General features: G+C 45.2%; 1 protein-coding gene and 2 non-coding genes across 3 annotated transcripts; all 3 read right to left on the reverse strand.

Annotated features, from left to right (window-relative positions):
- Positions 1 to 2440: 2440 nt before the first annotated feature.
- TRNAY-GUA lies at positions 2441 to 2525 on the reverse strand. The gene is given in 2 exon segments: positions 2441 to 2476; positions 2489 to 2525. It is a non-coding gene; the product is annotated as a tRNA-Tyr (tRNA).
- A 2680-nt stretch (positions 2526 to 5205) lies between these two features.
- TRNAY-GUA lies at positions 5206 to 5291 on the reverse strand. The gene is given in 2 exon segments: positions 5206 to 5241; positions 5255 to 5291. It is a non-coding gene; the product is annotated as a tRNA-Tyr (tRNA).
- Positions 5292 to 5441: 150 nt separating this feature from the next.
- On the reverse strand, positions 5442 to 10042 carry LOC125552730 (probable 3-ketoacyl-CoA synthase 20). The gene is made up of 2 exons (XM_048716405.1): positions 9037 to 10042; positions 5442 to 6424 (listed from the first exon to the last, which is right to left on the reverse strand). Exons 1-2 carry the CDS (start codon positions 9745 to 9747, stop codon positions 5606 to 5608), a joined length of 1530 nt encoding a protein of 509 aa, XP_048572362.1. The 5' UTR covers positions 9748 to 10042; the 3' UTR covers positions 5442 to 5605.
- Between the last annotated feature and the right edge of the window lie 1997 nt (positions 10043 to 12039).

Below are 12039 nucleotides of genomic sequence, written 5' to 3' on the forward strand. Positions count from 1 at the left end.
TCCCTCTGCATCTTTTTGGTGATCAAAGCAGCTCAGGTTTGCTGTCTCTCCGACTTGTCTTAGTTTGCCTAAGGCCAGCTCTGAATTTCTGTGGCTTTGCAAACCTCCGATCGCTCAAATGGGATTGTGTTTATGTATCGAAGGACCTCCATTGCATGATCTCACACTGTGCTGTCCTTGAGCGGTTGAGCCTAACAGACTGTTTCATATCTTCCTTCACTATGTCTGAGCCACTAGACCACCTTCAATATGCTTGTATTCAGAATTGCAGCCTACAAAACATCCCGCTCTGAATAGTCGAATGACAAACAGCCCATGTGATTTTATTAATCTGAGGCATCTCAACATGGAGGTTTTGGTGGACGGAGATCCAGGTTGTTCAAGTGGGATTCTTCGTTTGGCTTCTCTATTGGAACTAACTCCCTTTCTGGAAGTGTTCGATTTGCATGTGAGTTACAGTCTTTTAGGTTTCCTTCTACATGATTTTTGTCGTGTTTGCTTTCTCCTTTATCCTTTGGGCATACCTGGAGCTTTTAATCGATAGATTTGCCCAAATGGCATCTATTAACCTTATGATAGTGATTGAACATTGAAGAGAAATGGGAGCTTTCTGGGCCATTTCAGGTGCTGCTTAATTCCGGGCTGCGATACCATGGTGGCGGTGATTTCACGAAGACTTCAGGATCTCACCGTGCAGTTGTCATTGATCCTGTTGTGAAGACTCGTTTCGGCTCGCACTTTGCAGTTGAGGGCGGCCACTGTTCCAGGATCTCCTTGCAAAATAATACTCCCTCCGTCCCAAAATATAAGAGCATTTTTAACACTACAGTAGTGTCAAAAACGCTCTTATATTTTGGGACGGAGGGAGTACTTGTTTGTAGCCAAATTTCCGGAGGTCCTGACTGTTCTGAGGGCACCACCACCGCGGCACCGGTGACCTGGACGTGTGTGTCCAGTTGAGATGTTCAGTGAAGAACTGATGAAATATTATTCATTAACTTAATATGAAGTTAGCCAGATGGAAAAATTTCCCTTTTCTGAACCAGCGTCACGTTTACTGTTGGGTATTGCGATGTATTATCATCATGCTTTCTGGTGCAAATACAGTCATGCAGAAATGGAAGATTTAAGCCAATGAATGTTGTCTGAATATGAATTGAAATAGAGTTACTACATTTTCAAAGAAAAACATAGTTTCAACCTTCTGTTCATCTAGAATGGGTTTCATATGTGAAGCGTGAGTTAATTTAGTGAGCCGATACCAATCTGATTTGTACATCCTTTTTCCCATGCCCGGATAATAATGTGGATGATACTGATTCATTTCGAGAGAGTAAATTTAACAGAACTTAGCTTTCATCCCAATGTGGTATCCTAGCAAATTTACTCGAAAAATAAACACAAGCATTCCCTAATGGGTACGCTTCATTACGTTTTCAGTTAAGAAAGTGTCATTCCTTAATAAGGTATCTTTCTCAAGTGTCATTCATTACGTTTACAGCTAAAGTCAGTGTCATCCTTTTAACAATTGGATATAATGTACTGGATAGCGTCAATTTTGTTACTTATTTTTGCGATGCATTTGATCATGCTTTCTGGCGCAATGGGGAATCGGGGATATGAATGGAAATTTTAAGGCAACAGCTGCTCTGTAAAATTCAGTGAAACAAGATTTTCAGAGGACAAGATTTTCAGAGGAAACAGCGTTTGGAGATTCAGTCGTTGAGTTGAGGTGGCACCAATCTTTAATTCTTTATAAAATCTCCTTCCCTTTCTCAATGTTCGTATAAAATGTGTACATAGATTTCTAGCACTGATTCCATCTCAAAAGAGAATTCAACTGCAAAATGATTGTCTGTAAGATTTAGCAAAAATTCAGTCGTTGAGTTGACTTATTAGTGAGGTGGCACCAATCTTTAATTCTTTATAGAATCTCCTTCCCTTTCTCAATGTTCGTATAAAATGTGTACATAGATTTCTAGCACTGATTCCATCTCAAAAGAGAATTCAACTGCAAAATGATTGTCTGTAAGATTTAGCAAAAATTACAAACTGCTTATTTTTTTGGGAAAACTTTGTTTTTGCCACTCTAGCTTTTGCCAATTTTGCTTATGCCACTCTAGAATTTGACATATCACTTTTGCCACTCTTAGCTTTTGACAATGTATCACTTATGCCATTCTGTGACAAAAGCAAAATTTTCATAGTGGCAATTGTGATACGTTGTCAAAAGCTAACAATGGCAAAAGTGAAATGAAAAATTATCGTTTTTGCCATGAAATGGCATTTGTGATGTATTGTCAAAAGTTAAGAGTGGCAAAAGTGAGATGTCAAATTCAAGAATGGCATAAGAAAAATTGGCAAAAGCTAGAGTGGCAAAAACAAAGTTTTCCCTTTTTTTTATAAAAATATATTTGTACAAAAAAATCAACTTCAAAAATCCGACCTACCGGATTCGAACCAGTGACCTAAGGATTCATCTGCAAGACTACAGTCCTCCGCTCTACCAACTGAGCTAAGGTCGGCTTGATGTTTTTGGTACAATTTTATGCTCCTTATCACTATTATCACCTATTTCTTCAACTCGTTTTCAGTTGACGTACAGCAGTATGTTCTGTTTTCTCAAGAACAAGCAATTTCTGCTGTCGTTGCTCTTCATTTTCATTAAGAGAAGTATAAGTATATACAAGAGCCTTGCAGAAAGAACATATGGCACCAAAACAACAGCTACTGGTGCCATCCACCTCCTTAGACCCGCCTGTGAACCTCCAGAGCAAGCGAGACAACCACATCAAACCAACCATATGATTCGGCGACGCATGGCAAGGAATATTAATTCTTCAGTTCATTCACTGGTTCATATTGATTTACATGATAGTATAAGAACAACTAGTGCAATGGGGATATTGAATGGAAATTATTTTTTCTGAACGGAGGCAAAAGTTGTGCCTCATTGATTAATTAAGAAGGATAGAACTTGCCTAGTTAATAAACGGAAAACCGAGCAAAAGCCGCTACAAACCTGACCACACGCGGACTACTCCCAAAGGATGAAACCCCGCAACCGCAGATGCAGCCCAGCAAACGTAGTGAAACGGAATTTCAAACTTTTCAAAGAAAAACAGTGTTTGGAGGTTCAGTTCATCTATAAATGGATTGCATATGTGTTGCCTCAGTTGACTTAGGTTGCAAAATTTCCTTTCCTTTCTCAATGTTCGTCGAAAATGTGGATTTCTGGCACTGATTCGTCTCAAAAGAGCAAAAAATGTACTGCTTATTGTTAATAAACGGAAAACCAGGCAAAAACTGCTACAAACCTGACCACATGGGGACTACTCTCAAAGGATTAAACCCCACAACCGCAGATGCAGCCCAGCAAACGTAGTGAAACGGAGTTTCAAACTTTTCAAAGAAAAACAGTGTTTGGAGGTTCATTTCATCTATAAATGGATTGCATGTGTGTTGCCTCAGTTGACTTAGGTTGCAAAATTTCCTTTCCTTTCTCAACTTTCTTACAAAATGTGGGTTTCTGGCACTGATTCATCTCAAAAGAGCAAAAAATGTGCTACTGCTTATTGTTTTTCATAGATATAGAGATATTATAGACGAAAAGCAAAAAGAAATAGAAATTCCGACCTACCGGATTCCGACCTACCGGAATTTCAAACTTTTCAAAGAAAAACAGTGTTTGGAGGTTCAGTTCATCTATAAATGGATTGCATATGTGTTGCCTCAGTTGACTTAGGTTGCAAAATTTCCTTTCCTTTCTCAATGTTCGTCGAAAATGTGGATTTCTGGCACTGATTCGTCTCAAAAGAGCAAAAAATGTACTGCTTATTGTTAATAAACGGAAAACCAGGCAAAAACTGCTACAAACCTGACCACATGGGGACTACTCTCAAAGGATTAAACCCCACAACCGCAGATGCAGCCCAGCAAACGTAGTGAAACGGAGTTTCAAACTTTTCAAAGAAAAACAGTGTTTGGAGGTTCATTTCATCTATAAATGGATTGCATGTGTGTTGCCTCAATTGACTTAGGTTGCAAAATTTCCTTTCCTTTCTCAACTTTCGTACAAAATGTGGATTTCTGGCACTGATTCATCTCAAAAGAGCAAAAAATGTGCTACTGCTTATTGATTTTCATAGATATAGAGATATTATAGATATTATAGATATTTTCTTATTACCGGATTCGAACCAGTGACCTAAGGATTTATCTGCAACGACTACAGTCCTCCGCTCTACAAACTGAGCTAAGGTCGGGTTGTTCTTTTTCTAAATTTTAAAACATTTATCAAGGAGTTCTTCAAGTGTTCTGTTTTTCTCAAGAACAAGCAATTTCTGCTGTCGTTGCTCTTCATTTTCATTGAGAACGAAGTGTATACGAGAGACTTAGAGAACCACTGCCATGGCACCAAAACAACAGCTACTGGTGCCATCCACCATCCCTCAGACCAGCCTGTGACCCTCCTCCAGAGCAACTGAGCAAGCGAGACAACACATCATTGATTCAGCGTCGCATGGCAATCCTCTGTTTTCACCATGCAGGCCTAAGGATCAAACCAACCATATGTATGATTCAGCGACGCCTGACAAGGAATAACAATTCTTCAGTTCATTCATTGGTTCATGTTGATTTACAGGGTGGTATAAGAAGAATTGCCCTTCAGCATAAGAACTGATGCAATGGGGTATATGAACGTTTCTTTAGATCAAAGGAGCCTCCAGGCAAAATAGAGTATGCTTACAAGAGGAAACAAAAACAGCCATACTAGAATGAAAAGAACCTTTTTTTTGCGGAAAGAATGAAAAGAACCTTTTTTTTGCGGAAAGAATGAAAAGAACCTTAACTAGGGAAGATGCAAACCCTCTCACACCCAGCATCTAGCCACTACAGGAGCATCACATACTGCTGAACTCATCACAGAAGCAGAAAGAGACTTCTCTTTTAACAGTGAAACGGAGCTAAAATTTCAAGCCAACAACTGTCCTATAAAATTCATAGTGAAACGGAGCTTCAAACATTCCAAAGAAAAACATTGTTTAGAGATTGCATGTGTTGCCTCAGTTGACTTAGGTTGCAATATCTCCTTTTCCTTTCTCAATGTTCGTATAAAATGTGGATTTTTGGCACTGATTCATCTCAGGAGCAAAAATTAAAAATTGCTTATTGTTTTTCAAAATATAGACGAAAAGATAAAGTTCCGACCTACCGGATTCGAACCAGTGACCTAAGGATTTATCTGCAAAGACTACAGTCCTCCGCTCTACCAACTGAGCTAAGGTCGGATTGTTGATTTGTTTAGTTTGCCAAAGTATATTAGCGTAACTACCTAGGTACTTCTGTGCGTTTTCAGTTCATGTGCAGCAGAATGCCGGATTGTTTTTACCACAATGCATGCCTACTAACCACAGTATGATTCAGCGACGCATGTCAAGGAATATTAATTCTCGAGTTCATTCATCGGTTCATATTGATTTACACGGTAGTATAAGAAGAATTGCCCTTCAGTATATAGTAGTCCCGGCCAGCAGCGACACGAGCTAGAGACGATCACAGGTGCACGCACGCACGCTTCGATTCTTCGAGGATGAGAAAGAAACTAGGCGGCCGTCTTGTAGGACGCCTGGTCGTCGTCGATGGGCACCACCTTGGGCACGTGCACCGGCAGCACGTCGACGTCCTGCGCCCAGGGGCTGCCGGCGTCCCCGACGGCGACGGCGTCGACCGCCCTGAGCGCCTTCCAGACGGCGCTGTTGCACTTGAAGCCGGAGCCGAAGGCGATCTGCCACACCCGGTCGCCCTTCTTGATCCTGCCCTTGGCCTCGCAGTAGGCGAGCTCGTACCAGAGCGAGCTGCTGGAGGTGTTGCCGAAGCGGTAGAGCGTCATCCGGGACGGCTCCATGTGCCAGGCGCTGAGCTTGAGGCTGCGCTCCAGCTCGTCCAGCACGCCGCGCCCGCCGGCGTGGATGCAGAAGTGGTCGAGCGCGAGCGTGAAGTCCGGGATGTGCGGCTTGACGTCGGCGCGGAAGACGCGCTTGAGCACGACGGTGGCGAGGAAGCGGAGCTGCTCGGAGAGCGGGAGCACCAGCGGGCCCAGCGTGGTGATGTTGATGCGCAGCGCCTCGCCGGCCACGGACATGAGCTCCTTGGAGAGCGACACCCCGACGTGGCCCGCGTCGTCCTCCTCCTGCGTCACGCAGCCGTAGCTCCGGTCGCTGGCGCCCCGGTGCGTGCGCACGGTGTGGATGAGCTGGTACTTGGCGCGCGCCCGCTCCTGGCGGCGGTTGGAGAGCAGCACCGCCGCGCCGCCGACGCGGAAGAGCGTGTTGGTGACCAGCATGGGGCGGTTGTTGCCGAGGTAGGCGTTGAGGGTGATGTTCTCCGTGCTCACCACCAGCGCGTACGTGTCCGGGTGCACCTGCAGCGTCGCATCCATTACTGCCACGTCCATTCATTAACCAACCAACCCAATCGCTACAGCTATTACTGCCACTAATGGTGGAGGAGCAACATAGAAGATCATAGGTGCATGTGCACCAGTGCTGGCGCAGATGGATTTCATGGCGTGGGATACTCCCAGATTCGCTCCCTGATCATGATCCGAAGGAGGAGGACCATTTCGGCGGGCCTTGATGATTCCGAGTTATGGCGATAGCGGATAGCTACTACTACTACGGGTACGTGCGGATTCTTCTTCCCCTGCTGGGACTTCGTTCTCTCCGCGCGTCCGCCCTATTCTAGTACCGATCGATCCCGGCCTCTTTTACCGCTTCCGTCGTCGCAGATGCCATGCTGCGCTCGCCAGTGCATGGTCCAAAACTCCTCTGGAACGGAGAACACGATGCAACCATGGCCAGCAGAGGAGCAGGGGGGCAGTGAACAGTACTCCAGTACCCACCCGGCAGAGACTGGCGCGCACACATTATGATGGCAGTAATCGACCCCCAACGGTCACGGGGGGCCGATATGTATGTGTGGGTGGCTGACCGTCCTCCGTTGCAGACAATCAAAGCTGGGATGATTAGTCAAGGTTATTTACGCGGTCAGACTGGCTCAGAGCCGTGCGCGAGGCAACGCTTGCACAACCGCTCGATCGTGATCCAACGTCACGTTATGTGTTCGGATCTGATACTAAATTCCGATCGGTTGGAAATTCACATTATGTTATTGTTTAGCCAACCGATGTTTTTTTCCTTCTAATTTCAAGCCTATTTTATCTGTAGGAGACTATAATAAACTAGGTTAAAACGCAATATACTTCTACAATGGTAAATGAAGGATTTTTTTTTGACATGAAATGAAGCATAAGTTAGCTATTGCACCTTGAGATGTGCCGATCTCCAGAGTAACATTTTAAATGGGTTTGTCCTGGATCCACCGTAATTTTATGGGACCATCCTATGTTTACGGGGCCATCCTTTACGTAAGGATGACCCATCGCCAGTCAATCTGAACTGTTCAGAACTGAACGCCGGGAGATTTATGGCTCCGTTTCTGATCTAGGACTTGATCACGGTTGTTCGATTAGCATGGGTAATCTCCATTATGACTGTTAGGGGGGCTCGATTGCCAGACATCATGGTAGGCCCTTCATGAATAAAATTATCTTATTTTCTAACAAATCTTCCTGTGCTGCCAAGTGGTTGTTATACAACGAGGATGCAAAAGAAGACTATTTTATTATGAGAAAGTATGCATACCAATGCATCTTTAGTGAAAAAACAGAGTTCGATGATCGTATTTCCCCTTTGCCACAATCAAGAAAAACCATTCCCTCATTGTTTATTATGAGAAAGTATGCATACCAATGCATCTTTAGTCATCTTGAACCATATGTTAGAAATAAATTACTCATGATCTTTTTAGGCTTGAGAATGGAACATTTAAAACATTTGATGTGAACATTTTGTACATCACTAGAAAGGACGGAAGTTAAAAAATGGCCTCATGTGTGTTGGCTCATAACTTCACTACGTATATACGTGCAAAAGATAAGCCTAGAGTTAAGCTATACCCATTGCCAGTACACCAAGATCAGTGTAAAAAGGATTCGCGCAACTTACATGCACGCTAACTCTCGTTGTAAATTTCATAATTAATCATGCATGCTAAAGGTAATCATGGTTAATGTGCTTTTTTATGCCTCTCTCAAAATGTTGCGTATTTTTAAGGGTGCTTTGCTATTTAATTCGTACTATTTACACACCGAAGCTTCAAAAGCACCCATCATCTAGACACCTTTTAACATATTAAAAAAATGTTGTTTCAAGCAAAAAAGAAAGCCTCATGACAAACCAGGTCACGTGTATGGATTTCATGTGTCTTATACATCGATGGCGTTAAACCTCAAATATTTTTACCGTACAATAGTACTCCCTCCATTCGGAATTACTTGTCGCGGAAATGGACGTATCTAGACATATTTTAGTTCTAGATATATCCATATCCGAGACAAGTAATTCCAAACGGAGGGAGTATATAAAACTGCGCATATATATGATACTGTTCGGAATGAGCGATTAGCTACTCAACAAACCCACACTCGACAACATAAAAACAGCATATATGATGAAGTATAAGGACGGATTAATTTATCATATAAATATAAAGATTAAAGACAAAATTAATGTTAAAACAAGCTTATATAAATACGTTGAGTGGAAATGGAGGATACTTTAATGTTGGAAGAACCAGCTGGACCTGCCATTTTATTCATATTCCTATACACCTACTTGAAAATTCAGATTGACATGGTTTTGTACTCTACTATCATGCTAGTCCTGTCATAGTATGTTGATGTTAACGACCTCCGTGATGCGACGTCTAATTCTAGCTTAACCAATTAGTGCATGTCTCAGATATTCCCTTGCCCATCCACATGCACGCTACAGTACTAGGCCATGCTGTGCATGCATGGGCCGCACGATGCATGCCCATGTCTTCCGTGCGTGCTTGGGCAGGGTGGTGCATGCTTTGCATTAAGTTAACAAGGTGACTGACATGTGGATGTAGCTGGAGATGTATGGATACCTGAAGGAGGTGCTTGGCGAGGTCGATGGCGATGATGCCGGCGCTGCAGCCCATGCCGCTGAGGTTGTGGCTGACGACGTCGTGGCGGAGGCGGTACCGGTTCACGATGAGCGACACGAAGGACGGCGTGGGGCTGTAGAGGCTGGAGTTGGCGATGACGACGCCGACGTCCTCCGCGCGCACGCCGGTCTTGGCCAGCAGCTCGTCCACGACGCCGAACACGACGGCCTCCGACTCGTCCCTCGCCGTCTGGAGGCACATGTCCACGGGGATGCTCATCAGCGACGCCGGGAAGTGCGTGGCCTCCCCGAGCCCCGACCGCTCCATCATCCGCTTCTGGAACGACATGCTCTCGTCGTCGAACCCGCCGGCCAGCCCGAACTGGCGGATGGCCTGCGCGCGCGTCGCCTCGTGCGCCGGCCCGGGCTTGTACCCGGCCAGGTCCACCAGGTACACGGGCCGCGGCCGCGACGTGGCGTAGGCGTACGCCGCGGCGGCGCAGCCCGCGCACGCGGCCACCAGCACGGCCGCGTTGGCGCGCGCCTCGCCCCAGAGCGCGGCGAGCGACAGCGTGGACACCAGCGGCGGGGCCACGACGAGGAGCAGCGTGACGGCGAGGAGGTGCGGCAGGCGGCACACCAGCCGGTGGTACAGGAGCCTGGCCTGGTTCCGCGTCCCCTGCTTCACCGTCCGGAACAGATCCCTGTCCATGGCTCCACAAGGACGTACCTCGTGAATGGAACCCTGAGCCACCACGGTTCTGCGGACAGACCGCCGATTCGTGTGAGCTCGCTAGCCAGCTATGGAAGCTACAGGCTTTGCCGAGGCTGCCACGGCTCTGCGAGGTGGGCGCTGGCTAGCTAGCTCTGGTGTGTGGGAGTTCGCGGCGCGGGGCGCGGGGATTTATACGGGGAGATCAATGGAGCGGGGAAGCGGATGGAGGGAGGGGGAGATTAATGGCGGCAGGCTGGTTGAGGAGGTAGCGGGTTAATGCGCGCGCCGGCCGGCCCCCATGGGCACGATACCGGTGCAGCTAGTGCATGCACCACAGTAGCACACACACTCAACCGATCGAGCAAGAGAGGCGCCAACCCACACGCATGCGACGCCTCGGCCGTGCCATCTATGGATGATGGATCGGACGGCATTAACAAAATGAGAGCTACGTAGCTCTCTAACGTGCAAAAACAATTGTAGATCGGCGCTTCCATGTGCATCTGTGTTGTGCATGCGTACGTGCAGCTAGCCGTGTTGGCCGGGTCATAGTACTATTGATGGGCGATCGAGGAGTGAGTTAATGGCCGGGCTAGCTGTGGGTTTTGATCGTTTCTTGACGCATGAGGCAGACCGGGCGGTTTCATACTTCAACAGTGCTCGCCATGTTGCAGTGTTCGGCAGATATATGTTGCATGCATGTGCTCGGCATGTGGGAGTGTATGGCCAATCTAGCACTACTAACTGCTGGTAGCTGCGGAAATTCTGCCACTTGCTTTTGTGTTCATTTTCTGGGATTGGTATATGGATCAATGGTTGTAGATGTCTTGTCCTATGACAACATAGTCAAGTGTATTTGTTGCCCTAAATTGGTTACTTCTCGTTCAAAATGTTGGGCAACCTTTAGGTGCATCATCGTACATGTGCCCTCCTGAAAACACAACATAGAACTGCTGATGCGCGCGTGCACACACACACACACACACACACACACACACACACAACTTCAGAGAAAGTAACAACATTAAGTTTAGGTTGGAACATATGCATCTATCTCTTTCCTGCAATTACTTGTTTACGCAATTTTAACCAAAAAGAGTAAAACCCTCTAGTTGTGATATTGGGGGTAGGGTTTGCCCCCTTTTAGTAAATCTTGCCACATTGTACTCGATAGTCGGATGTGACCTTGTGATGGTTGTTAGTACTCTATTTCACTATTTTTCCCGAACTCACAATGCAAACCCATTTACGTTGGTGGTTCAGGTGACTAGGCAAACAATTTAGACCGATATTCAATGTAGGTGTAACTGATATAGTACATAAGCAGTGCGGTGCAGCTAGCAACATGTGTATGACAAAGTTGATGCAATTTCATATAATTGGGTTGTTTTTGATGAAATTTACATAATTTGATGTAACTTGGCAAGTTCCTAACGAGTATGTTTGTCTAGTTAGTTGCCATGTCATCCTAACGATTTAGCTTTTGCGGTTGGAGAACAATTAGATGGGTAATTGTTGTTGGAATGTGATAACAAAGAGGTAAATATGTTGAGATTTTAGTTAGTGGGGATAAGAAATATCACAATTATGAGGTAAAAACTGAAGTTTAGTCGAATCTAAACAACACAAACCCTCCCTGCATTCTCCTCCGTTCTAAATAACCTTAGGCTACATATGTTCACTCTTTGCATGCACCAATAAGAAGGGAAAGCGAGGAGAGTATCTTAAGAGTCGTTGATTAGTTCACTTTGACATGACGGCAAGAAGGTATTTTGGTTGCGAGAGATCATGTCGTCCTTAGTGGTTATTTCTTCTTAGCTTGAATCACCAATGTCCACTTTTAATATACTTTTATATGTTCAAATCATCCAGGTTTGGCTTTCACCAGTATATATTTTTAAGTGTTTGTTGATGTCACTTCTATTTTTTGCAAACATGTCGAGTTATTGGTGTTTTGCGGTACTATCTTCAATTAACACCACAATATCCTTCCAACACCGAGTATATTTTGTCGGTGCCATAAACTTGGCTTGCACACCACACAAGTGGAACCACCAAGCATCATCTGAAAATTAAAAGCTGATGCATAAATGTTCAATAAAACCTCTAGGGCTGCCAGCGGGAGTGTTGACGTATAATGTGCTGCCTAGTCTCTTCCATCAGATCGGTCTTTTGGTTGCATTGGCTAGAGCATGCACTTCTACATGGTATCGGAGCCAAGAGGTCTTGAGTTCAAGACCCGGCTGGCGCAATTAAATTGCAGCCCACTTTCGGTCCACGTTTAGGCCT

Source organism: Triticum urartu, chromosome 4, assembly GCF_003073215.2.
Source record: "Triticum urartu cultivar G1812 chromosome 4, Tu2.1, whole genome shotgun sequence".
Taxonomy (NCBI): domain Eukaryota; kingdom Viridiplantae; phylum Streptophyta; class Magnoliopsida; order Poales; family Poaceae; genus Triticum; species Triticum urartu.